This window comes from Sinocyclocheilus anshuiensis, unplaced genomic scaffold (assembly GCF_001515605.1).
Source record: "Sinocyclocheilus anshuiensis isolate Anshui unplaced genomic scaffold, SAMN03320099.WGS_v1.1 scaffold1051, whole genome shotgun sequence".
In the NCBI taxonomy this organism is placed as follows: domain Eukaryota; kingdom Metazoa; phylum Chordata; class Actinopteri; order Cypriniformes; family Cyprinidae; genus Sinocyclocheilus; species Sinocyclocheilus anshuiensis.
Window position 1 is genome coordinate 1,634,716 of NW_015546234.1, and position 26,629 is coordinate 1,661,344.

Sequence of the window (26,629 nt, forward strand, 5' to 3'; positions counted from 1 at the left end):
TCCGTCATTGCTACAGGTATCACCGTCAATTGCAGATAAATTTTGCAGATTCACTCGCGTAATTTTTTTTACACTCGCGTTGGTCATTCCTGAAACAGTATACATTTGGTCCTCTTACACTTTTCTTCAAACTGTGAATGAAGTAAAAACCGAGCAAAGGGCGCTTCCCTTATAGCGTAACTGACCGAGCTTACTCACGCGGAAACTCCTGATATAATCAATAACTAACTATACAATGAATATCTTACTTACATCATGTAAGCTTTCTTTATGTCTTGTTATAATAGATCTGTGAACGTGTAGAACTACGCAAACTTGCTAAAACAAAAATTAGATCAGAGCGGATTCTGACTAACCTAAAGTAAACACCTCTGATTGGCCACTGCTTTCAACAGAGATGCCTGTGATTGGCTACAAAACTCAACACTGCAAGACACGTTGTAAATAAAAACTTTTGGCTTTGTAATTCGAAACCAGAGCGCGCACACAAAAACACACAAGACCGTTTGAAAGCAAGTGACTTCGAGCGGGTACAGAATCGTGTTGGTACTACTGGAACCCCCCCCCCAAAAGACATTTTCTCAGCGGATCTACACGAATCTCGTAAGTGACCTATTTTGATCTAAAAAAGGTGAATTTTCACCGAAAGGTGAGGAGTTTGCGTCTATGAAAACTAGAAAAACTCATGAGACCTATTGTATGAATATTGTTGTGGACAATGAGGGGTCTTGCAGTCAAAAAGGTTGAGAACCACTATTTCACAGCAAAGTTTTCTCAAAATAAAGTCCTGTAGCATAATGCCTAATTTGCAAGAAACCATGACACTGAATGACTCACCCTTAGTGAATTTCATGTAGTGGACCCTTTTCTTGGATGTCTTTGACTTTTCTTCCAAACTAAAACCCTGTTCCTGTGTGGGGTCTGAAAATATACAAAAACAGAAGAAATTAAAAAATAAAATGTGCTAACAAAAAAAATGTATCATCACACATAAGATTTTAAACATAAGACTGACACACACCTAATGCTTAAGAGAAATGAAAACCAGATTGTTCTCAACATGACAATGATCACAGCACGTTTCATGTTATTTTAACATCACAATAGCACCACCTAGTGAACATTAGGGAGAAATAAAATGTTTCAAAGCTGCAATGACAAACATCCCAAAGTTCAATTGTTCTGCTCTCACTGGTAATTAAATTGATTTTTTTTTTTTTTTACACAAATGGTGCTTTGCACACCATGTTTAAAATTCAGCTTACTATCAGAGTTGTTCTGTGCATGGCAGCTGTTAAGCTCAGCAAGGAGTTGATTAAAATCATCCTGGTGGGCAATCCAGTTGTCCTAATAAAAAAATAAAAGATTGATGTGACCAAAAAAATAACAAAACAGAACACAGCAACTCAAAACCAAGAAAACAGGAATGATTCTTCACCTCGTTGCTTGCAGTAGTGCCCAGACCCAGGCTGTTGTTCTTGACTTTAACCTTGATGTGTTCTGTAGACCCCTGTTCACTCTTGCCAAGACCCTGCCACACAAAAAAACAAAGAAAAACACAAACTCACACAAATTATGACATTATTAGAAGAACAATTACCTTTCCACACAAGCAAGAAGTGGAGATTTCTTTTATTACAGTTCACTGATTTTTACCTTTCAAGTGAAACAAGAGGAAAACTGATTTCAACTGATTTTATTCTCATTCCATTCTGAAATGTAAAATGTGAGGCCATCAGGAAAAAGTGCTTAAATAAATAAATAGACAGACAGACCTAAGGCCTAACAAATAAAGTTTTTTTATTAGCCAGCCCACAACACTTTCACTGGCCCTATCACAAACAAACAAATACGTTTGTTTATTTATTTATTTATTACTAATTCGTTTGGTACTGTTAAGACTATCACAAATACTACTGCAATTTAAACAACTTCCAATCAACTCCTCATCTGTGCCAGCCAGCTAGATAATGTTATCTTGGCAGTATTTAAAACATCATTCTTCAATAATTCATAACAGAATGTTTCATTTTTATGCTGATGTGGCAGCTGTCATGGAAAGTGGCATCTGTCAAATGGACCACAATTCTTGCAGTATTCGAACGCCTTTTAATTTTGAGCTAAAAATTTATATTCACTACAGAAATTTGACGCATTTTGTTTTATAATATGTTAAGCCTGTTACCTTTCCTTTGGACCAACCCATGCGTTCCAGCATTTTCTGTCCCAATTTGGACTCATCGTTGCTCCATGCGCTGTTTCTGGGGTCCACTGACCACTTCTGTTTACGACGAGCTAATGAAATATCAAAATGATAAGAAGCATGTTACAAACTCTACATATTAAACCACTGCAATAATAAAACATCCACTTTCATGTTACGTTTGTATCAGAAAATATTACGCTAGAAATGTCACAAGTGTATTGTGTCTATGCGGAACAGTATCATATGATATAAAGAGCCACGATTGCTAGCCTGCTGGCAAACATGCTAAACAACGTGGAGGAATGCAATAACAACTTTAATATACCAATATACCATCAATCAAATACACATTCCTAATACAATCTTACAAAAATTGGCAACTAATATTTTAAAACGTAAAAAAACTATCCTAAAATACATTCCAAATTGTAAACTCACGTTCGGCAAGCATGGACATCTTTAGAGGTCCTTGAACACATGGAGGAACAGGGAGGTTGTCCAATTTGTGCCTGATTAAAATAAATGAATTGCATACATGAATGTATTCATGTCTGTCGTCTAAAACATCACAGCATTATTATGAAATATGAAATTTATTTAAAACCCATAAAAAAAACTATATCAAACACGAATTTAGATTATTTACACCAGGGGTGCCCAAACTCGGTCCTGGAGGGCCGGTGTCCTGCAGAGTTTAGCTCCAACTTGCCTCAACACACCTGCCTTCAAGTTTCTAGTATGCCTAGTAAGAGCTTGATTAGCTGGTTCAGGTGTGTTTAATTGGGGTTGGAGCTAAACTCTGCAGGACACCGGCCCTCCAGGACCGAGGTTGGGCACCCCTGATTTACACCATCAATACAAGTAAACGTATGCACTAGTACTGTATATTTTGTAACAGTAGATGGCGTAAGTGGGTTAACTATTTCGAATAATTTTTAATTTAATTAAATAAATACTTATTAGCTTTTAGAGACTTTGTTTTTATTTATTTAATGTAATTCAGTTTATTTATTAGCTCTAAAACAAACTGGTTTTCATTGCACATTATAATTTAGTAAGGCCTTGCTTAATTGACATAGTGGTTTTGAAGTAATTGAGACTACATTAATACCAAAGATTAAGATTAAGATTAAGATTAAGATTAAGTAAATACCTAAATTAAACTCTCCATATAGCCTGTACCTGCCCTGTGTTAATGTGGTCTATATGTACAGTTTCCAAGTAAAATTAGTTTATTCTGAATCATGTGGGAAAGTGTTTTTCTGAGCACTTCCACGATGACTGTTGGGTCTCTTAGCAGTGTGCTGACTCTGAAGTGATTACTATAGCAACCAAGATATTGAGGACACTGTCTGAATGGATCAGATTTCATCACTTATAAAATTACACTATGGACAGTCAGTCCCAAAGATCAGATTTGAAAACCGAATCAGATTTGTGTGCAATGTTGCAAAGATACCCTTATGAAAAATATGTGTGCTTAATTTTATTAAACATGTACTTGTAATGTACTTTTTATATCATTTACTTTACCTTCATGTTGTTCCAAACCTGTATGAGTGTCTTTCTTCTGTTACACACACACACACACCAAAAAATATATATATATATATATGAGCTGAATATATATATATATATATATTGAAGAATGTGGGTAACCAAACATTTGATGGTAGCCACTGACTTCCATAGTAAGGAAAAAAAAATACTATGGAAGTCAATGGGGACCACATCTTCAAAATATCTTCTTTTGTGTTCTTTGTAAAAATGTCAATGTAATAATGTTTAAATCATTGTCATGTTTTTATCTTTTGCCATGCATAATACATGTACTAAATTGTATCTTCATCATTACAAATATATTTAAATACTTAACTTTAAAAGAAATAACATATTTTAGAAGACCATAAATGCTTGTCAGTACATTCAGCACTTTAACCATATTTCAATAAAAGTAATTATGAAATTACATACAAAGATACTTAAAGGTACTTAAGTCCTACCTCATTGTGTTAAAAAATAACTCTAAAGTTCACATAATTGCATTTGATATAAATTATAATACATTTTCATTTAATTGTAAATAACATGCAATTAAGTGTCTGAAAACATTACATTCACATTAAAAGTATGCTAAAGTGTACTTCTTTTTCACTTGGACATATAGTATTGGCTCGTACCTTCATTTACACTTTTCTTTTTGTTGCATGAAAAGCATACAACTGCTGTTTCATATAAGCAAGACTCCAATTATTTGTGCTTTACACAGCTGTATTTTTAATACACGTCTAAATTGCAGAGAAAAAAATATAATCAGCTATAAATATCATAAAGTCATGAGACTATAATTACTTCCAGTTTTATTGTGCTGTAATTATTGGGTGTATTTAAGTTTTAGACCCAAACTTCCTACAATAATTACCTGATAATTCTTTGACCATGAACACAGTGAGGTGTGAGGAAAAGGTCAGGGGTTGAAAAAAAAATTAAAAAAATAATAGTGTCAACTTACACAAGAATGACTTCAGACTTCTTTTCTGGCAATGAGCTGAATAAATAAGCTATAGATGGATGATTTATTTCATGTAATCCATACTCCATTATTATGCTGTCAGAGTTTACTGGTTATTCAGAGAAATATTTTGAATTAAAAGGAAAATGGTTTATTTTTATCGACAGACTGAAATATAGTTGGATTTAGTAAGTAAATCTATATCCTGTCAAAGGTCAAACTCTTTAAATGTGAATTTCATAGAATTATAAGATATTGTATGGGGAATGAGGGAAATGGAAATATGAATTTATATGTATATGATATGCATATTATGTTTTTATATATATATATATATATATATGCACGTAATGATATTATTTCTACATTAGTTTATGGATATAAACATGTAGATAACTGTCATTGATTTAACTGTTATTACTCTTATTATTATTATTATTATTATTAGATTTTCCAAGCAAGATAATGTTTATATTCTATTATACTGTTGTTGTTGTTGTTGTTGTTGTTGTTTTAGATAAATATTCCACCCAGCAAATGTAGCTACAAAATTATAATCTATAAATTAATTTCTATCTCTTTATTATTACTACTTTTATCTATTTACTCATCTTTATTTTATTTGTTCAACAATTTTTTTCTCACTCTCTTTCTTCTCTTTCCCACATTATTTTTATTATTCCAATTATTATTTGGTTATTTTCATTTGCTGGATTTTTAAAAAAAATGAAATAAATTAATTAAATTTTCCCCCCACCTCCTCCCACCCCAGTTATTCGTTATCGTTATTATTTTACTTTTTTCTCAATATTATTTTCTTTATTTCTTCATTTCCTCTCTTTATCTATTATTTATTTTATACGTTTTGTTCCTTCTTCTTCTCTCTCCCACTTTCCCCCCTTTTTTTCTTCCTTCTCTCTTTCTGTCTGTCTCGAATAATCTACTTAATATACAAGATATAGAGGTGTACAACACATACAGTATACATAGTAATCTTACACCAACACTTCACATAATTACATGTAAATTTAACTTCATTGTTTGTGCTTTTGTTTTGGCTTAATTTGTTTGTTCAGACTTGCTTTACATTTACAGCAATGTTTTCTATTTTGCACTGCTTTTCTGTATGTCCTGTTTTGTCTTGTTCTAAAAGTAAATTAAAGGGGGGAAAAATCTGAAATTTCATGATCCCAATTTGGACAACGCATAATTTCACTGCAATGGGAAGCACGTCATTACTGAGGTGAAGGCTGATCTTTAGCTAGAGGTTGAAGAGTTCATCTGCTGTCTGTGGTGATATACAGTATACTGCTGCTGATGTCTTATTGAATTCCCATCTCACTGGTCATTGACCTTGCTGTGCTGCACAACCGCAGAGGTGAAAAAGTCACAGATTGAATTGCCATTAGTAATCACTCAGCTGGCAAGAAAGGGATGTGCTGAAGCATGTACTGTATATCATTTTGTTCATGGTTTTGATGGTATTTATCTGATAATACTGAAGGCACTAAATACAATATACTTTGATGTCCCATGGCTTTAAAAAAAAAGCATTAGAGACACAGATCCCATGTTTTTTTTATTCTGTGATAACTTCACTGAACTTTTTTTATTTGAAACAATTCTCAAAAATTGCTAGTAAATTTCACAATTAATTACAAAGGAAAGGCAAGTAACACATTGAATTAAATTTTGAAGTAGAAAGACTGAAATAATATTTTCCTGTAAAACATGCTCCAATAATCCTTGTTTTATTTAAAACTTCAAAAATAATTTGATGTTTTATATAAATAATTACAGTGTATTAGATCAAATATTATCTAATATGCTATTAAACTATCATGAAAAGTATATTTTAAACACATCAAATGTCAGTTTTTTATTATAAAAAATGTTTGCTAAAATAGCTAATTTCACTTATCAAAATTTGTACATATACAATATATATATATACTTATATAAAGTATAACTTATAAAAAATTTTTTTTTTTCAATTTTATTTGTTCCTAAACCATAGCCCCTTCAGCTTTACAGCTTAATTTAGGCTAAATTTGCCACATTGTTACTTATTCTAGCATTATTTATTTATTTATTTTCATTTTTATTTATTCTAGCATTCTTTTATTTTATTTTATTTTGATGTTCATATTAATGTGTATTGCTGTCAAAATCACTCAAATCAGGTTTTTAAACTTTGTATTACACAGTTTAGCAACACTTTATTTGAACTCTTTTTTTTTTTTTTTTGGTTCCCCAAAGAAGCTTTCAGTGAACAGTTCTTAAGAGAACTTTTTTTTTTCAAGTGTGAAGACCTTTTTAACCCCTTCAGACCTGAATTTTTTTCACTGAACAAAAAAAAAAAAGTCATCCACTTGATATTTGCTCTTCTCCAATATTATTTATTAGATTTTTTCATGTCCACTATAATGGACACCAGGACTGAAGAAAAATAAAAATCCCCATATTTTAACCATACATAATAAGTAGAGCTTGTGCACTATAGTTGAACTAGTGTTTAAGATTTTGAAAAGAACACATACTATAAGAATGAACAATGCAGTAAATATGTGGGGGGGGGGTAAGATGATATGAAGTCTCAAAAAAGCCTGTTTGATCTTTTTTGTTGGTTGAAGTGGGTGAATCTGAGTATATGTATAAATGTCTTTTTCTGTACGTGAATGGGTTTATGTGTACTTGCTGATTGTTTTGATGAATACATGATTGTGTGCATTATAGCATCAATGCATCAGTGTGTGTGGAGGGGGTGTGAGTGTGTGTGTTGCTGTGTATTCACTGATCTCACATCCACTATGGCTGTTTCTCACTAAAACCAATGAAAACTTGATTGACATGCTATGGTCACTTTGATGACATAAATGAAATCATACTAATATTAATTTCATTAATTAACATCAATTTTCATAAAACATTAACATTCGAATTTGTAGCTCTGTATTTAGCTTTGAAATGCCTCCACAAATTTCTCAACCTGTTATACAACTAATTCATGAGGTGCTGCTGATATCTTACAAGACCTGATGTCCATTGCGATGGACATTACATTTTTTTTTTTAATCCTGTGTTCTGCAACTCTGAAAGATCTTCAAAATAACTTTGAATTTTATCATTTGGTAGTCTTAATTGTATAATAGGTGCAAGCTGATGAGGCTACCATAAACATAAATCTGCATATAAAAGGTAAAATGAGGACTTCCTCCTCTTCTTGTCTAGTTGGTTAGTCATGTCTCTCTTTTGTGATGCCTGTAGCTCAATCAGATTAAGTTAGGAGTCATATCTTCATTGTGATTGGTTGATCAGGGACCAATCAGTGACAAGGCATTGCTCATATTATGAAAACATAAAATTTTATTGGTTTAAACAAAACATCATGTGATGACAATTTCAATGGAAGCAGGGTCCAAAGAACCTTTTTGCAATATAAAGTTTCAATGGATGTTGTTAGGGTTTCTTCATGTAAACCTTCAATGCCAATAACTTTATTTTAAAGATTAATGGAAAGTGTCTGGAAAAGGTGTGTTTGAGTTATTTATATCTTTATTTTTTCATTCAAAAAGACCATAATAGTATGGATGTCCTTATATGGTTGCTGAGGATGATTGCTATGTTTTTTCGCAACAGGTTACCATGAGACACAGTATTTTTTGGCACTTCCCTCTTAAAGGAACTGACCGGGCTTGTTTATATGACCTTCACTCAGACAGACAAACTGCCAGCTCTGATATTCAATATTCACACAGCATATTGACACACTCCTGCTTCTGGTATTGGTGGAGAGGTGTGTACGTGGAGAGGTGTGTTCATGTAATGATCAATGAATGCTTAAACAACATGACAAACCTTAACAGGAAGTACAGAAGTAAGAAGGCACTCAGCCTTCATCAGACATTTGAACTTCATTGCTCAGTTCGGGGAAACTCAACAGGGTTTCTTGAATTAGGACAAGAGTATCACCTGAGAAGAACGAGTGGGAGGAGGTTATGCTGTCAAATGAGTGGGCATGCAAATGTGTTATGTAATATTTGTGTGACATTTTTATAGATCATGATAAACATTGCGCTCTTGCTCTTCTTATAGGGGTAGATGTTGGGAAGCTGGGAAAGTTTAAAGTTTTACAGCACAAACCCATGCTCACAAAAGTGTCTGGGGGAAAAAATGTCTAACATCTAATTTCTTTAAGAGCTAATCACTTATCCCAGAACTGACACATAATTGGTTGTGTTTCTCTATATTACTAGAATAAAACCAAAGAAATGTAATAATATTTATTGAATAAAAGTAACCTAACATGAAAAGTAGCTTGTTTTAAATTGATCAAAAATATAAAATGTAAATGTAATCTTAAACAAATTTTACACAACTTTGTCAGCTTTAAACACAAATTAGTCAAGCTTAGCCATCCAAATATGTGCCAACATTTATATAACCCCATTCAGTTTTATAGCTTAATTTAGGCTGCATTTGCAACCTTGTTAATTCTTTGATATATTTTTAAACATTATTTTTTTTATAAATGTTGTCTATTTAATTTTGATGTTTATTTAATGTGTATTTCTGTCAAAACCACTCAAATCATTTTTATATTGCTTGAATGAAACCTGAAATATTTCTTATTATTATTATTATTATAAAATTGACAAATCATTTATTTAATTTATTTATTTATTTTATACAGATTATCTGACTACTGTACATTAGATAATACCTAAAAAGCAGCTTTACCAGTTGTAAATATCTTCTTAAATGTACCAACTGTAAATTTTTCCATTGACTGGGCTTTTGGTGTTGTCTTTTGTGGTCAAGTAGAGGTCTGTGTTTGTAGAGGTTCATTCCTCATACCAATGGAGATTCCAGACAATGTGATGTGCGACAGCCTCTACATTCTACAAACACGTTATGAGATGATGGAATTATGAAATGATGGAATGTTATGAAATGATGAAACTACAAACAACACCAGTGATTTTGCAACAGTGTTATTAAACAAAGGATTTATGACAAGTATAACAGATATAGAAGGAAGAGAAAATAGAAAATGAATCACTTCAACTGTAAACCTGTCTCATTGAGCAACAGTGCAGACAAACAACACTATACGTGTTCATAGATGACGTGACCATTCTTTACATGAGGTAGAATTTCATGTGGAAGAACTGCTGGCAGATAAAATTGTCCTCAACTGAAACTCATCTGGTGCATAACTCTCAAATTACAGGTGGCAAAGAGGCTCCTTTGCCAAGCACCCACCAAAAAAAACACACTATGTAATCTCTCTTTTTCACTTTTGCAGTGTTCGAGCTACAGACAAAGGAAAACTTCAAAGGATCTTATGACAAAAACCACAAACTTCAAAAAGGCATATGGGAGTGTTTAATAAACCTAATTATTTAATTAGTAAGGTAAGTGTCTCTTTCGGAATAATACAACCTACAGTTAGTCTGTGTTGCCAAGTACTTAACCAATTTATCAGATAAGTGCCGCCCATATTACTGCCCTACTTTCTGAAAGAATGGCAGATCTTTTGTCAGTGTATATACTGTACAAACAGGTATTATATAACCTGCTTTCAAAGCGTACATTTACAATCTAAATAAAAAGGTGACTTGAATGCCCCTGAAATGTTTATGTGGCACGACTCCAATCAAAACATGAAAATGACTCAGAAATTATTCAGCGATAACTTAGGAAGATTATAGTCTTAAGTCAAGGCGTTATGCACTAATAACCTTGATCAGAAGTGACAAGACGAGTACAATGTGGACGTGCTTTAATGCATAGCTCATGTGCAGTCAACATAGCCTCAAAAGAGACTGCCATTAAAACACTGATCATATTTCCCATAAAAATTTTAATTAATTAAACACTTTAATGACTGGTGGCACTATAGTCAATTGGGTAATATTTAACAAGTGCAGATAAACACCAAGAAAATGAAAAATAAATAAATACATTTAAAAAATACAATGACATTTCTACCCTCAGTTATTTTTTTTAACCCTTAGGTGCTTTTTTTTGTTACATAATTTGTCAAAAATGTCAGTTACAATGCAGACAACACACAAAAACTGAAGGGGTGACACCACAGCACATCCACGGTGGAGGAAAAACCCACACAACCCCCCCCAATGCTCATAAAACCCACTCATAAGACATGAAAAAGTGGCATGACATGAGTGGATCTCTCTTACATAATTTGTCAAATAAAAATCAGCTACAATGAAGAACATGCGCAGAAATGATAAATGGACACCACAGCATACCCACAATGGACAATAAATGCAAACACGCAAATACATATACACACATATGACACCACATACAATTTGACTGTAATCATGTATCATAATTGCAAAAAAATAAAAATAAATGATACTTCAGTACAAAAAACTGCTAAACTTTGACAAAGAGTCAATTTTTTATTATTACAATAATGATTTTATAATCTCTTAACATAAATCTAAATAAAAAACTTGTGAAAAGATCTACACCTATGTGGAAATGGCAAATGGGCCATTGAGTAATGCTCTAGAGCCATCTGGTGACTGTAGTTGAAATGTCATGTTTTTCTAATTTTAAAAGTGTTTGTTTTCAAGTAGATGGAAACAATTTCCCATTATGCTATGGCACAATGGCCATGTTATCCCCATGAATAAAAATGAGGAATGTGGGCCTTTTATAAAGTGTATTTTACATACACTGAACAAAATTATAAACGCAACACTTTTGTTTTTGCCCCCATTTTTCATGAGCTGAACTCAAAGATCTAAGACTTTTTCTATGTACACAAAAGGCCTATTTCTCTCAAATATTGTTCACAAATCTGTCTAAATCTGTGTTAGTGAGCACTTCTCCTTTGCCGAGATGGCAAAAACAAAAGTGTTGCGTTTATAATTTTGTTCAGTGTAAAACGTTTAAAAAAAACTATTTAAAAATATTTTTTATTTATATAAATTTAAAAAATTCCATTAAATACTCTCAAAACTGCACAAATGTAGAGTAAAAACTTTAATAAACTGAGTAAAATTGCATTTGTTTAAAAAAAAAAAAGCATTATCATCACATTTTGTTGTCTGGGGTCTCTGGAGACCCCAAGCAGCTGGAGTGTATGCCCCAAATGAACAGCACATAAGGGTTAATGTCACTTACAAAAAGTCTACCGAACTCAAATAACTAATTCATTACATTTCAAATGAAAGACAATGCAAAATGTTAAAGATATAAAAGCTTTATTGACAAGTTTTGTGATCAAAGGAACAAAAAGATGTGCATGCAAAGCTTAACTAAAAATAATTTAAATCTGTTTCCCACTCTCCCCTACATATGGGATAATATATTCCCTGTGGGAAAACATTCATGGGCAAATGCAATGACAGAAATTGCATTTAACAAAAAGTGACCTTACTAAAGTTTACAGCAAAAATGTGAAGCAAGATCAAATCTTGCATTTAATTTGTAAGCCGTCTATATAAATAGTGCACAAGAGAGGAAAAGCAACCAAGAGGGATATGATAACGTCATTTATCATAACGACCCTCACTTCCCTGAGGACCTACATCTGAGTCCCACCCTGTTTAAACCAGACTCTTGTCTGTTTATTTTAGAATGGGTTGAAGCTGCTGTTGCTGTAACAATTCCTAACTTTTATTCCTATTAGTCTGAACTCGGCCATCAGCCTTTTCCCTCATATATTACGTTCTTCTACAAAGGTACAGTAAAATTATTTCTCTTAAATAAAAGGAAAAATATAGAAATTCAGAAAGAGAGTAGAATTTGAGGAAGCTACATTTTAGGATCCACCACATTCAGTACTGAACTTTCATGTTTGTTTGGTTTATTTTTCCTGGAGACATAGTGATCCTTTTTCACTAAATGCAAAGCACAAGAGTATCACGTCAGGTTTAAACTCATTCCTCTTCATTTAGCTTTCAAAATACCTGTGTATCTCTGACGGTTTTCCACCCTGACTTGAAAAGAGACCCGACCTCTTTGTATAATCTACAATTATACAGACAGTCTGAGCAAGTCAAAAAGGAATATACTGAGGACACAAAAGAGAAAAGGAATACGACTATTTACAGACCACGGATCTCTCTTCTGCATCACTATAAATCTTTATGAAATATACATATTTTCAGTGTTCATGAGCAGACTCAGTTGGCCTGGGCGATGCGGGAGTCTGAACCGATGAAGTTGAGCATCGTCTGGACCAACTCTGGCAGATCATAGTCGTGCTTCCAGCCCCAGTCATTGCGGGCGTTGCTGTCATCAAAGTTCATGGGCCAACTGTCAGCTATATAGACGAAAAACAAGTGTTTTTGCACCATTTGCACCATTTATTTGTACCAAAATGTTTGAGGAAAGTGCAGATGTTTTGGATCATACCTATAGCCTGTCGTACAGAGTCAATCTCATATGTGACCTGAAGATCAGGCAGCTGTTTCTGGACCTCATTTGCAAGTTCCTCTGGAGCGAAGCTCATGGCATTTATGTTGTAGGTGCGCATACTGAGCGATTCCACCGGCGTCTCCATCACCTCCAGCGTGGCCCGCAAACAGTCATCAATGTACATCATGGGCAGCCGTGTGTCTGGCTTTAAGTTGCACTCAAACTTGCCGGTCTTGACGGCGTCGTGGAATATCTGCACGGCGTAGTCTGGAAAAGCCAATAGAGACAGACTTTCATGCCTCATTGCTGTTTTTTGGTCAGCAGTCTCACATATGCAACAGTATGACAGTAACAGCTGTCGAAGTACTTTTCAAGTTTTCACATGTGACTTCAGGCAGTAGGAGGTGTGGTTCATATGGCTGGCTGGCATTGGTGCAGGCTATCAGTTTATCTAAAAATACTCAAAGCGAACAACACCCATTTCTGAGCAAGTGCTAGTTGCATAACCTCACTTACGTACGTGAGCAAGCTCATGTGCCAAAAAACACAGATGGCGCAGAGTGCACCGTACCTGTCGTGCCACCGCCAGGCTGCGAGTCTGCAGAGATGATGCCAGGGTACCGAAGACAGCGGAAGTCAAGGCCATATCGATGGTGGTAGTACTGCAGAAAAGGATTGTGGGTAAAGATTAATATTCCGAGTCACATACGGCACAGAAAATAGGTGAAATACTAAAATAAGGGTGACTGGTGTCTTACCTCCCCCATGAGCTCTGCATGGACTTTAGAGACGCCATATATAGTACGTGGTCTCTGCACACAGAGGTCAGGAGTGGGGTTTCGAGGTGAAGTTGGTCCAAAGGCACCAATTGTACTGGGCACAAAGAGCCGAAGCCCATGTTCTGCTGCAATGTCTAGGATGTTGTGTAGTCCTACAGAAAAAAAACAGATTTAGAATGAATTTATTATTCATTTATATTTAGTATTATATCAAAATCAAAAGCTAATTTTATCAAAGGCTATTTTTATGGAAAGATCTAGTTGAAAATAGTAATTGAAAATTAAAAGAGGCAAACAGTAGACAAATAAACAAATTGCATTTTAAAAATTGCAAATAAACAAATTGCATTAAAGTTTTTACCGGTGATGTTGACTGCTCGTGCCAGTGCCACATTAGCTTCCCCAACAGCACTTAGAAGAGCACTGTAATGCACTAACCAGGTGATCCTGTTATTTACTACAATCTCCCGCAAGTTCTTGTAGTCCAGAATGTCAGAGTAGATAAAGGGGCCTGTGTGAAAAAAATATAATCGACATGTCAGTACTGGTGTGATCAGTCTAGCTCTATACCTTGAACATATTTCTAAATATTAAATGTTGAAATGAGGATAAAAATCTTGAAATCCTTAATCTCTAAAAATTAATTAAACTATTTAAATAAATGCTAAAACTGCACATTCACCCGTTTTAGACATGCAAACAAATGTTAAATCAATTATCTAAGCTAATTATAAGACATTTTACAAAACAGGCCATTAGCCACCATAATAAAGATAATTAGCACTTCTTTACTCATCTAAATTACCTTAACATGTGGAAATTATAAATTAGCCCTAACAAATGACTCTCCAAATTACATCTGGCAAACATCTGGTTGAAATGGATATGTAATTATAACATAACAGACCCATTAATCAAGTGCAACCCCAATTATTTCTCTCATAAAATTATTTATTACGAATTCATTTGAGATGAACAGAAGACATACCACTGTGAAAGACGTTGCTTGGTGGTTTCCTGATATCTGAGAGGATCACATTGTTTTTTCCAAATCGATTCCTATGAAACAGGAGGTATACCTTTATTATGTAATATACGTCTTTATGTAAAACTTCATATTAAAACATTACATTTGTAAATGCATCTACTATGCAAAAACTAAACACATTTATATATGTACTACAATGTGCATACCTTAACAGTTTAGCAAGCCCAACCCCTAGTTGCCCGAGGCCACCTGACAGAGAGATAAAAAATGAATGATCAAATATCATACAAAAAAAAAACAGTAGGGGAGTCAGGATCCACCCTTCTCAAAAATGTGCCAAAACCAGTGTGATCAACGTGACAAATTACAAAAGTTAAATAAATTTAAAAAATGCCAACGTCCCAAGTACCTGGCGTTTTTCATACCTGTGATGAGAACTTTGGGGTGGTCCGTTTCAGAGAAGGACACAGAATGAAAGCTGGCATCAGATCCAGAGGTGACCTGACGCGGGGAGAAGCTGATGTTGCGTATGGTCACCGTCAGAGGCTGACATCCACACGCAGGAGCCAACAGGGCCTGCTTTGCTACGTTACTAATGGCTCTGATGACTGGCATACTCAGTTACCTGGAAAAACAAGAGGGGACACAGGCACATATTATAAGAGCCTTACACATTATAACCAAATGAACACAAATGAAAGAATAGTTCAGCCAAAAATATGCACGGTCATCATTTACTCACTGTCATGTCCTTCCAAACCTGTATGACTTACTTTCTTCTGTAGAACAAAAGAAATGTCAAGCATTACACTACAGCCTCAGTCACCATTCGCTTCCACTGCAATTGCATATTTTTTTCCTATATAATGTAAGTGAAAGGTAACTAACATTGTTTAACATCTCCTTCTTTGTTCCTCAGAAGCAAGTCATACAGGTTGGAAGATACTGGACATCTAAATATAAAAGCTTGTGCTGTTTTCGGATTAACATTTCAAGTAAAAAAACATCAAACATATGCTTTTTGCATCAGTGCTATTTCAAAAGTATTTCCATGAACCTTAAAACATCAAATTATAATGGCAGGTAAACAAACTTTAATGAACTATACCTAATATAAGGCGCCCCAAAGTTCATACTTCTATTAAATTTGTATAGTAAACCGAAAAACATGTACATTTCCAGGCTGTCATCGCTGAGCTTCTTACCTCGCAAATGTAAAGGCACGAAAGGAACAAAGAATGTAATTTGAGCATATATATACCGCCCTGCATTCGCCGGCAGCCAATCAGCATGCGAGAACCGTGCTCTCGCCGAGCATGCTGGCAAGATGCCGAACACATCCTTCAGTTTGACCTCCAAAGTTTTTCATTGTGCCAAGTCTCTGCGGACTGTTCTGTTCTTGTGCCCTGCTTCACAATACTCTAACACACAATCCGCGCCTTACTATCAGCCGGTTTGATCTTGAACGGAAAGGTCAGTCAGACTTCTGGGAATCAGTTTAGACTAACGTTAGTTTTAAAAGGCCTTTTCAACAGTGTTAACCCTGGCAACGTAATGCTGGGATGTCTTGTTTCATGTCCACACTTTCATACTTAATTTCCATAATTTTCATACATGTTCATACTTTATCCCGGGTTAGTAATTAATCATTGGAATGACTTGTTTCGAGATTTCACATTGTTTATCTGTAAACCCCGTATTAACGTTTTTATTTGCATATTTGGCTAACACCGTGTCTACACTGGACGCCAGCGACGCAACAAAATACAGTAGAACCCATTATAATCAGTAATGCTGTCTACACTGGACGTGGCGCTACACGACAAATGCCCGACAGTAAACTGATGCCTCATTCTATTTATGATGTACTGACACAAATTTCAAATGATTTGCAAGGGTCACTTTGTCGCGTCCAGTGTAGACAAACTTTAGCCGTTACCGGTGTTCTGTCGATTTGTGCTACCCTGTCAGATTTTGCTACCTCTCATTAAAACAAACAAAAAAAATGCTACCTGTAAAATTATGGTTTATTAACATCTACACCTACCCCAACCCTACCCTTACAGTAATGCAAATACTGTAATTATGTTATATTCGCGGTTGTGGCTAGAAGGGATACAGCTACAGGAAACCAACAATAATTTGTTCTACCTATTAGATTGCGTTTTATTAAAGTCTACACCTACCCCAACCCTAAACCTACCCTTACAGTAATGCAGATACATTAAATATTGTTATTCAGCGTTCAGCATGAGAAAATGGGCGCAATATTGATGTGCGCATGCGCAGTAAACCCTGGTAGGACAATCTGACGGATAGGATAACATGTCAGGACACCGGGACAAAAGTCGCATCCGGTGTAACGTTAGACATGGTGTAATACAGCACACGGCCCGTTTTAATAAAAGCCTGACCATCTATGGCCAAAAGTGCAAAAGTGGCCACACTGTGCTCGCTTGAAATATTCACATAACACGAAGCCAACAGTTTTCTACAGACTCGGAGACTAAACACGTGGCGTGGAGACTCGTGAATATTTAATGAGGTAAGCACCAAGGGAGTTCCTGATTGGTTGTCTGTTGCTAAACAACTCGCTGTAAGTTAACATTCTTGCAGCTTTAGCGCTGCAATTCGGCCAATATAACCCCGTTTTAAAATGACATGTTATCTTACCCAGGGTTAAAACCAGCGGTACGACTGAAGTAATGCGCAATCTTGATTTCTGCTGTTATACTAATTTAGCAGCTCTGTGAAGAAACTGACGTGCTCACGACGACTACACCCTATGACGGAACACCTTAAAATAACGGTCACATGATCAGGATTCGGACACAAACTAACCCATTTTATAATATGAAACACTAAAGGGAAGTCTTGTGTTCTCGGGACTATTTTTAACAGATGTGAAAAATAAACTAACATGCATTTTTATCTTTTCAGTCAAGGCCATGGGAAGCCAGCGTTCAGATAAGGTTCTAACGTTAACTGTAATCAATCTTAAAAGCAAAATGCAGTCGATTTCAGTAAATGAATTCACTCACCTTTTGACTAGAATAAGATTCGGAGATTAAGCAAACAACGTGTTTTTCTGGGCGACGTGAGCAGCTTTCTTTATCTGGTTTTCCGTCACTGATGCTTCTCTCAGTATCTTCCAGTATTGCATCAGCCCACAGAGGCGGTTTTATATCTGCAGCTCAAGAGGCTTTCAAGAGAAGCCGGCTGCGCTCTGATTGGCCAACACTGAAGGTGAGGCTCTGGCCACGCCTTCCTGACGTCTAGTTGAAACATGACGACTGGGGTCCTTTCAGGGTTGCACGTTCAACCCCCCTCACAACGAATGCAGTCAACGGGACGTTTGGTTATGAGATGGGGGGTTGAAAGTGAGAGACAGAAAGCAAATAGTAAAGGGTGGGAGAGAAAGTTTCTTCTTTCTATAAAATGCTCTGCAGTTTGATAAGTAGGACCAAACCTACAAGGAAAAAAAAAAAAGATAAATGACCTAATGAGGAAAATGTGCTCCCCCCCAAACAGTATAAAACTGTTGTGCATGCACAAACAGTATAAAACAGTGTTGCTGTTGTCAATTATTTGACAGTTCAGCAATAGGATTTAATCTATTATTCAATAATCAATAGGAAAAATCAATTATGTTCACAATCCTTAATATATATATATATATATATATATATATATATACAGGTGCATCTCAATAAATTAGAATCAAATGAAAGACAATGCAAAATGTTAAAGATATAAAAGCTTTATTGACAAGTTTTGTGATCAAAGGAACAAAAAGATGTGCATGCAAAGCTTAACTAAAAATAATTTAAATCTGTTTCCCACTCTCCCCTACATATGGGATAATATATTCCCTGTGGGAAAACATTCATGGGCAAATGCAATGACAGAAATTGCATTTAACAAAAAGTGACCTTACTAAAGTTTACAGCAAAAATGTGAAGCAAGATCAAATCTTGCATTTAATTTGTAAGCCGTCTATATAAATAGTGCACAAGAGAGGAAAAGCAACCAAGAGGGATATGATAACGTCATTTATCATAACGACCCTCACTTCCCTGAGGACCTACATCTGAGTCCCACCCTGTTTAAACCAGACTCTTGTCTGTTTATTTTAGAATGGGTTGAAGCTGCTGTTGCTGTAACAATTCCTAACTTTTATTCCTATTAGTCTGAACTCGGCCATCAGCCTTTTCCCTCATATATTACGTTCTTCTACAAAGGTACAGTAAAATTATTTCTCTTAAATAAAAGGAAAAATATAGAAATTCAGAAAGAGAGTAGAATTTGAGGAAGCTACATTTTAGGATCCACCACATTCAGTACTGAACTTTCATGTTTGTTTGGTTTATTTTTCCTGGAGACATAGTGATCCTTTTTCACTAAATGCAAAGCACAAGAGTATCACGTCAGGTTTAAACTCATTCCTCTTCATTTAGCTTTCAAAATACCTGTGTATCTCTGACGGTTTTCCACCCTGACTTGAAAAGAGACCCGACCTCTTTGTATAATCTACAATTATACAGACAGTCTGAGCAAGTCAAAAAGGAATATACTGAGGACACAAAAGAGAAAAGGAATACGACTATTTACAGACCACGGATCTCTCTTCTGCATCACTATAAATCTTTATGAAATATACATATTTTCAGTGTTCATGAGCAGACTCAGTTGGCCTGGGCGATGCGGGAGTCTGAACCGATGAAGTTGAGCATCGTCTGGACCAACTCTGGCAGATCATAGTCGTGCTTCCAGCCCCAGTCATTGCGGGCGTTGCTGTCATCAAAGTTCATGGGCCAACTGTCAGCTATATAGACGAAAAACAAGTGTTTTTGCACCATTTGCACCATTTATTTGTACCAAAATGTTTGAGGAAAGTGCAGATGTTTTGGATCATACCTATAGCCTGTCGTACAGAGTCAATCTCATATGTGACCTGAAGATCAGGCAGCTGTTTCTGGACCTCATTTGCAAGTTCCTCTGGAGCGAAGCTCATGGCATTTATGTTGTAGGTGCGCATACTGAGCGATTCCACCGGCGTCTCCATCACCTCCAGCGTGGCCCGCAAACAGTCATCAATGTACATCATGGGCAGCCGTGTGTCTGGCTTTAAGTTGCACTCAAACTTGCCGGTCTTGACGGCGTCGTGGAATATCTGCACGGCGTAGTCTGGAAAAGCCAATAGAGACAGACTTTCATGCCTCATTGCTGTTTTTTGGTCAGCAGTCTCACATATGCAACAGTATGACAGTAACAGCTGTCGAAGTACTTTTCAAGTTTTCACATGTGACTTCAGGCAGTAGGAGGTGTGGTTCATATGGCTGGCTGGCATTGGTGCAGGCTATCAGTTTATCTAAAAATACTCAAAGCGAACAACACCCATTTCTGAGCAAGTGCTAGTTGCATAACCTCACTTACGTACGTGAGCAAGCTCATGTGCCAAAAAACACAGATGGCGCAGAGTGCACCGTACCTGTCGTGCCACCGCCAGGCTGCGAGTCTGCAGAGATGATGCCAGGGTACCGAAGACAGCGGAAGTCAAGGCCATATCGATGGTGGTAGTACTGCAGAAAAGGATTGTGGGTAAAGATTAATATTCCGAGTCACATACGGCACAGAAAATAGGTGAAATACTAAAATAAGGGTGACTGGTGTCTTACCTCCCCCATGAGCTCTGCATGGACTTTAGAGACGCCATATATAGTACGTGGTCTCTGCACACAGAGGTCAGGAGTGGGGTTTCGAGGTGAAGTTGGTCCAAAGGCACCAATTGTACTGGGCACAAAGAGCCGAAGCCCATGTTCTGCTGCAATGTCTAGGATGTTGTGTAGTCCTACAGAAAAAAAACAGATTTAGAATGAATTTATTATTCATTTATATTTAGTATTATATCAAAATCAAAAGCTAATTTTATCAAAGGCTATTTTTATGGAAAGATCTAGTTGAAAATAGTAATTGAAAATTAAAAGAGGCAAACAGTAGACAAATAAACAAATTGCATTTTAAAAATTGCAAATAAACAAATTGCATTAAAGTTTTTACCGGTGATGTTGACTGCTCGTGCCAGTGCCACATTAGCTTCCCCAACAGCACTTAGAAGAGCACTGTAATGCACTAACCAGGTGATCCTGTTATTTACTACAATCTCCCGCAAGTTCTTGTAGTCCAGAATGTCAGAGTAGATAAAGGGGCCTGTGTGAAAAAAATATAATCGACATGTCAGTACTGGTGTGATCAGTCTAGCTCTATACCTTGAACATATTTCTAAATATTAAATGTTGAAATGAGGATAAAAATCTTGAAATCCTTAATCTCTAAAAATTAATTAAACTATTTAAATAAATGCTAAAACTGCACATTCACCCGTTTTAGACATGCAAACAAATGTTAAATCAATTATCTAAGCTAATTATAAGACATTTTACAAAACAGGCCATTAGCCACCATAATAAAGATAATTAGCACTTCTTTACTCATCTAAATTACCTTAACATGTGGAAATTATAAATTAGCCCTAACAAATGACTCTCCAAATTACATCTGGCAAACATCTGGTTGAAATGGATATGTAATTATAACATAACAGACCCATTAATCAAGTGCAACCCCAATTATTTCTCTCATAAAATTATTTATTACGAATTCATTTGAGATGAACAGAAGACATACCACTGTGAAAGACGTTGCTTGGTGGTTTCCTGATATCTGAGAGGATCACATTGTTTTTTCCAAATCGATTCCTATGAAACAGGAGGTATACCTTTATTATGTAATATACGTCTTTATGTAAAACTTCATATTAAAACATTACATTTGTAAATGCATCTACTATGCAAAAACTAAACACATTTATATATGTACTACAATGTGCATACCTTAACAGTTTAGCAAGCCCAACCCCTAGTTGCCCGAGGCCACCTGACAGAGAGATAAAAAATGAATGATCAAATATCATACAAAAAAAAAACAGTAGGGGAGTCAGGATCCACCCTTCTCAAAAATGTGCCAAAACCAGTGTGATCAACGTGACAAATTACAAAAGTTAAATAAATTTAAAAAATGCCAACGTCCCAAGTACCTGGCGTTTTTCATACCTGTGATGAGAACTTTGGGGTGGTCCGTTTCAGAGAAGGACACAGAATGAAAGCTGGCATCAGATCCAGAGGTGACCTGACGCGGGGAGAAGCTGATGTTGCGTATGGTCACCGTCAGAGGCTGACATCCACACGCAGGAGCCAACAGGGCCTGCTTTGCTACGTTACTAATGGCTCTGATGACTGGCATACTCAGTTACCTGGAAAAACAAGAGGGGACACAGGCACATATTATAAGAGCCTTACACATTATAACCAAATGAACACAAATGAAAGAATAGTTCAGCCAAAAATATGCACGGTCATCATTTACTCACTGTCATGTCCTTCCAAACCTGTATGACTTACTTTCTTCTGTAGAACAAAAGAAATGTCAAGCATTACACTACAGCCTCAGTCACCATTCGCTTCCACTGCAATTGCATATTTTTTTCCTATATAATGTAAGTGAAAGGTAACTAACATTGTTTAACATCTCCTTCTTTGTTCCTCAGAAGCAAGTCATACAGGTTGGAAGATACTGGACATCTAAATATAAAAGCTTGTGCTGTTTTCGGATTAACATTTCAAGTAAAAAAACATCAAACATATGCTTTTTGCATCAGTGCTATTTCAAAAGTATTTCCATGAACCTTAAAACATCAAATTATAATGGCAGGTAAACAAACTTTAATGAACTATACCTAATATAAGGCGCCCCAAAGTTCATACTTCTATTAAATTTGTATAGTAAACCGAAAAACATGTACATTTCCAGGCTGTCATCGCTGAGCTTCTTACCTCGCAAATGTAAAGGCACGAAAGGAACAAAGAATGTAATTTGAGCATATATATACCGCCCTGCATTCGCCGGCAGCCAATCAGCATGCGAGAACCGTGCTCTCGCCGAGCATGCTGGCAAGATGCCGAACACATCCTTCAGTTTGACCTCCAAAGTTTTTCATTGTGCCAAGTCTCTGCGGACTGTTCTGTTCTTGTGCCCTGCTTCACAATACTCTAACACACAATCCGCGCCTTACTATCAGCCGGTTTGATCTTGAACGGAAAGGTCAGTCAGACTTCTGGGAATCAGTTTAGACTAACGTTAGTTTTAAAAGGCCTTTTCAACAGTGTTAACCCTGGCAACGTAATGCTGGGATGTCTTGTTTCATGTCCACACTTTCATACTTAATTTCCATAATTTTCATACATGTTCATACTTTATCCCGGGTTAGTAATTAATCATTGGAATGACTTGTTTCGAGATTTCACATTGTTTATCTGTAAACCCCGTATTAACGTTTTTATTTGCATATTTGGCTAACACCGTGTCTACACTGGACGCCAGCGACGCAACAAAATACAGTAGAACCCATTATAATCAGTAATGCTGTCTACACTGGACGTGGCGCTACACGACAAATGCCCGACAGTAAACTGATGCCTCATTCTATTTATGATGTACTGACACAAATTTCAAATGATTTGCAAGGGTCACTTTGTCGCGTCCAGTGTAGACAAACTTTAGCCGTTACCGGTGTTCTGTCGATTTGTGCTACCCTGTCAGATTTTGCTACCTCTCATTAAAACAAACAAAAAAAATGCTACCTGTAAAATTATGGTTTATTAACATCTACACCTACCCCAACCCTACCCTTACAGTAATGCAAATACTGTAATTATGTTATATTCGCGGTTGTGGCTAGAAGGGATACAGCTACAGGAAACCAACAATAATTTGTTCTACCTATTAGATTGCGTTTTATTAAAGTCTACACCTACCCCAACCCTAAACCTACCCTTACAGTAATGCAGATACATTAAATATTGTTATTCAGCGTTCAGCATGAGAAAATGGGCGCAATATTGATGTGCGCATGCGCAGTAAACCCTGGTAGGACAATCTGACGGATAGGATAAAATGTCAGGACACCTGGACAACTTATTTATGTTTACAGACGTGACGTAATGGCGCAGCAGCATGCTCGAATTTCCCGCGAAAACATACCCGTACCACTCAAATTAGAAAACATTATTATAAGCTAACCGTTGTGAATCGGGCTAAAGTAAGTTTCGAATGCTGGCTGGTTATGTACTTGCTCAAATATTGATTTCGGATCATTTTTAACCAAAAAAAGTTACGGACTGCAGCTTTAAGCGTCCAGTGTAGACAAACTTTAGCCGTTACCGGTGTTCTGTCGATTTGTGCTACCCTGTCAGATTTTGCTACCTCTCATTAAAACAAACAAAAAAAATGCTACCTGTAAAATTATGGTTTATTAACATCTACACCTACCCCAACCCTACCCTTACAGTAATGCAAATACTGTAATTATGTTATATTCGCGGTTGTGGCTAGAAGGGATACAGCTACAGGAAACCAACAATAATTTGTTCTACCTATTAGATTGCGTTTTATTAAAGTCTACACCTACCCCAACCCTAAACCTACCCTTACAGTAATGCAGATACATTAAATATTGTTATTCAGCGTTCAGTATTGATGTGCGCATGCGCAGTAAACCCTGGTAGGACAATCTGACGGATAGGATAACATGTCAGGACACCGGGACAAAAGTCGCATCCGGTGTAACGTTAGACATGGTGTAATACAGCACACGGCCCGTTTTAATAAAAGCCTGACCATCTATGGCCAAAAGTGCAAAAGTGGCCACACTGTGCTCGCTTGAAATATTCACATAACACGAAGCCAACAGTTTTCTACAGACTCGGAGACTAAACACGTGGCGTGGAGACTCGTGAATATTTAATGAGGTAAGCACCAAGGGAGTTCCTGATTGGTTGTCTGTTGCTAAACAACTCGCTGTAAGTTAACATTCTTGCAGCTTTAGCGCTGCAATTCGGCCAATATAACCCCGTTTTAAAATGACATGTTATCTTACCCAGGGTTAAAACCAGCGGTACGACTGAAGTAATGCGCAATCTTGATTTCTGCTGTTATACTAATTTAGCAGCTCTGTGAAGAAACTGACGTGCTCACGACGACTACACCCTATGACGGAACACCTTAAAATAACGGTCACATGATCAGGATTCGGACACAAACTAACCCATTTTATAATATGAAACACTAAAGGGAAGTCTTGTGTTCTCGGGACTATTTTTAACAGATGTGAAAAATAAACTAACATGCATTTTTATCTTTTCAGTCAAGGCCATGGGAAGCCAGCGTTCAGATAAGGTTCTAACGTTAACTGTAATCAATCTTAAAAGCAAAATGCAGTCGATTTCAGTAAATGAATTCACTCACCTTTTGACTAGAATAAGATTCGGAGATTAAGCAAACAACGTGTTTTTCTGGGCGACGTGAGCAGCTTTCTTTATCTGGTTTTCCGTCACTGATGCTTCTCTCAGTATCTTCCAGTATTGCATCAGCCCACAGAGGCGGTTTTATATCTGCAGCTCAAGAGGCTTTCAAGAGAAGCCGGCTGCGCTCTGATTGGCCAACACTGAAGGTGAGGCTCTGGCCACGCCTTCCTGACGTCTAGTTGAAACATGACGACTGGGGTCCTTTCAGGGTTGCACGTTCAACCCCCCTCACAACGAATGCAGTCAACGGGACGTTTGGTTATGAGATGGGGGGTTGAAAGTGAGAGACAGAAAGCAAATAGTAAAGGGTGGGAGAGAAAGTTTCTTCTTTCTATAAAATGCTCTGCAGTTTGATAAGTAGGACCAAACCTACAAGGAAAAAAAAAAAAGATAAATGACCTAATGAGGAAAATGTGCTCCCCCCCAAACAGTATAAAACTGTTGTGCATGCACAAACAGTATAAAACAGTGTTGCTGTTGTCAATTATTTGACAGTTCAGCAATAGGATTTAATCTATTATTCAATAATCAATAGGAAAAATCAATTATGTTCACAATCCTTAATATATATATATATATATATATATACAGGTGCATCTCAATAAAGTACAAGCTGCAACTGCGCCAGACGTTACTCCACATTTCACATATCACATCACTGAATATTATCGTTTATTTAACTGTGTGGCCAGGATGGCCATTTTTGTGTCATTTTGTGTGTATTTTTGCTGTTTAAATGCAACAAGCTGCGCTTTAGAGCCCTGCATTTCAGCCCGAGCCCAACGGCCCCAACTTATTTATGGCTTCGGGACAATTTTCACGTCATAGCTCAGACACGGGCCAGGCATCAGGCTTGCTTCCTCCTTATTTTTATATTTTAGATATCCATCAATTATTATGGTGATGACAAAGATTTGCCGCGCTGGTGGAAACAACACGAGACCGTGCTAGCGCGACTGTCAAGAGTGGCTCGGATGGTGTTTAGTGTCCAGCAGCAGCGAGTGCTGGAAGAGTTCCATGTTAAAGCGCACGCAAAGCTTGCCGCAAAACGCCAGCAAGTAATTACCATGATGAATGCCCCAGGGGAAATAGAATATTCGCAGGGTTTCGGTTCATTTTTGTGAAGCGCTCCTGCTCAAGACCGAGACAGCAGAAAGCGTATCCTGTTTGTTTTCTAAAAAAGCACAACGTATGCTGATATTGTGAGTGCACACAAATAAAAGTAGACCCTTAACAGTCCCGAATGATGTATTACTCTTACCTTTATGAGCAAAAATGACGGTTGTTTCCACTGTTATAAGAAAAAAATGCAAGTGATCG

The 26,629-nt window shown here is 36.4% G+C and overlaps 3 protein-coding genes across 7 annotated transcripts in view; all 3 read right to left on the reverse strand.

Moving 5' to 3' along the window:
* Positions 1-2,733, reverse strand: part of LOC107701505 (PIN2 (TERF1) interacting telomerase inhibitor 1) — a 31,804-nt gene extending 29,071 nt beyond the window's left edge. The window contains exons 1-5 of the mRNA XM_016503538.1: positions 2,645-2,733; positions 2,186-2,295; positions 1,439-1,531; positions 1,266-1,347; positions 838-921 (exon numbers count right to left, since the gene is read on the reverse strand). Of these exons, the coding sequence (XP_016359024.1) occupies positions 838-921; positions 1,266-1,347; positions 1,439-1,531; positions 2,186-2,295; positions 2,645-2,663 (388 nt within the window). The 5' untranslated portion in view covers positions 2,664-2,733. The remainder of the gene's footprint in view (positions 1-837; positions 922-1,265; positions 1,348-1,438; positions 1,532-2,185; positions 2,296-2,644) is intronic.
* A 9,261-nt stretch (positions 2,734-11,994) lies between these two features.
* Positions 11,995-18,062, reverse strand: LOC107701506 (L-threonine 3-dehydrogenase, mitochondrial-like). 3 transcript variants are annotated; one of them, XM_016503541.1, is made up of 11 exons: positions 17,930-18,062; positions 15,777-15,860; positions 15,631-15,667; positions 15,314-15,513; positions 15,095-15,137; positions 14,889-14,959; positions 14,262-14,411; positions 13,880-14,052; positions 13,693-13,783; positions 13,119-13,388; positions 11,995-13,026 (listed from the first exon to the last, which is right to left on the reverse strand). In XM_016503541.1, the coding sequence occupies exons 4-11, from the start codon at positions 15,501-15,503 to the stop codon at positions 12,887-12,889; spliced, it is 1,128 nt and encodes a 375-aa protein (XP_016359027.1). In that variant the 5' UTR covers positions 15,504-15,513; positions 15,631-15,667; positions 15,777-15,860; positions 17,930-18,062; the 3' UTR covers positions 11,995-12,886. The 3 variants fall into 3 exon arrangements, with proteins under 3 accessions (XP_016359027.1, XP_016359026.1, XP_016359028.1); XM_016503540.1 differs by lacking the exons at positions 15,631-15,667; positions 15,777-15,860; XM_016503542.1 differs by lacking the exons at positions 15,777-15,860; positions 17,930-18,062 and having other exon boundaries at positions 15,631-15,673.
* Positions 18,063-18,681: 619 nt separating this feature from the next.
* LOC107701507 (L-threonine 3-dehydrogenase, mitochondrial-like) lies at positions 18,682-25,384 on the reverse strand. Of its 3 annotated transcripts, XM_016503544.1 has the most exons (11): positions 25,251-25,384; positions 22,464-22,547; positions 22,318-22,354; positions 22,001-22,200; positions 21,782-21,824; positions 21,576-21,646; positions 20,949-21,098; positions 20,567-20,739; positions 20,380-20,470; positions 19,806-20,075; positions 18,682-19,713 (listed from the first exon to the last, which is right to left on the reverse strand). In XM_016503544.1, the coding sequence occupies exons 4-11, from the start codon at positions 22,188-22,190 to the stop codon at positions 19,574-19,576; spliced, it is 1,128 nt and encodes a 375-aa protein (XP_016359030.1). In that variant the 5' UTR covers positions 22,191-22,200; positions 22,318-22,354; positions 22,464-22,547; positions 25,251-25,384; the 3' UTR covers positions 18,682-19,573. The 3 variants fall into 3 exon arrangements, with proteins under 3 accessions (XP_016359030.1, XP_016359029.1, XP_016359031.1); XM_016503543.1 differs by lacking the exons at positions 22,318-22,354; positions 22,464-22,547; XM_016503545.1 differs by lacking the exons at positions 22,464-22,547; positions 25,251-25,384 and having other exon boundaries at positions 22,318-22,360.
* Positions 25,385-26,629: the final 1,245 nt, after the last annotated feature.

Coding starts and splice junctions, on each gene's coding strand:
- LOC107701506 (XM_016503540.1), bottom strand. CDS start 15,503: ATGCCAGTCATCAGAGCCATTAGTAACGTAGCAAAGCAGGCCCTGTTG. Junction 14,960..15,094: donor GGGCTTGCTAAACTGTTAAG/GTATGCACATTG, acceptor CCTGTTTCATAG/GAATCGATTTGGAAAAAACA. Junction 14,412..14,888: donor AAGCAACGTCTTTCACAGTG/GTATGTCTTCTG, acceptor TTTTTCACACAG/GCCCCTTTATCTACTCTGAC.
- LOC107701507 (XM_016503543.1), bottom strand. CDS start 22,190: ATGCCAGTCATCAGAGCCATTAGTAACGTAGCAAAGCAGGCCCTGTTG. Junction 21,647..21,781: donor GGGCTTGCTAAACTGTTAAG/GTATGCACATTG, acceptor CCTGTTTCATAG/GAATCGATTTGGAAAAAACA. Junction 20,076..20,379: donor GCCTGGCGGTGGCACGACAG/GTACGGTGCACT, acceptor TGGCTTTTCCAG/ACTACGCCGTGCAGATATTC.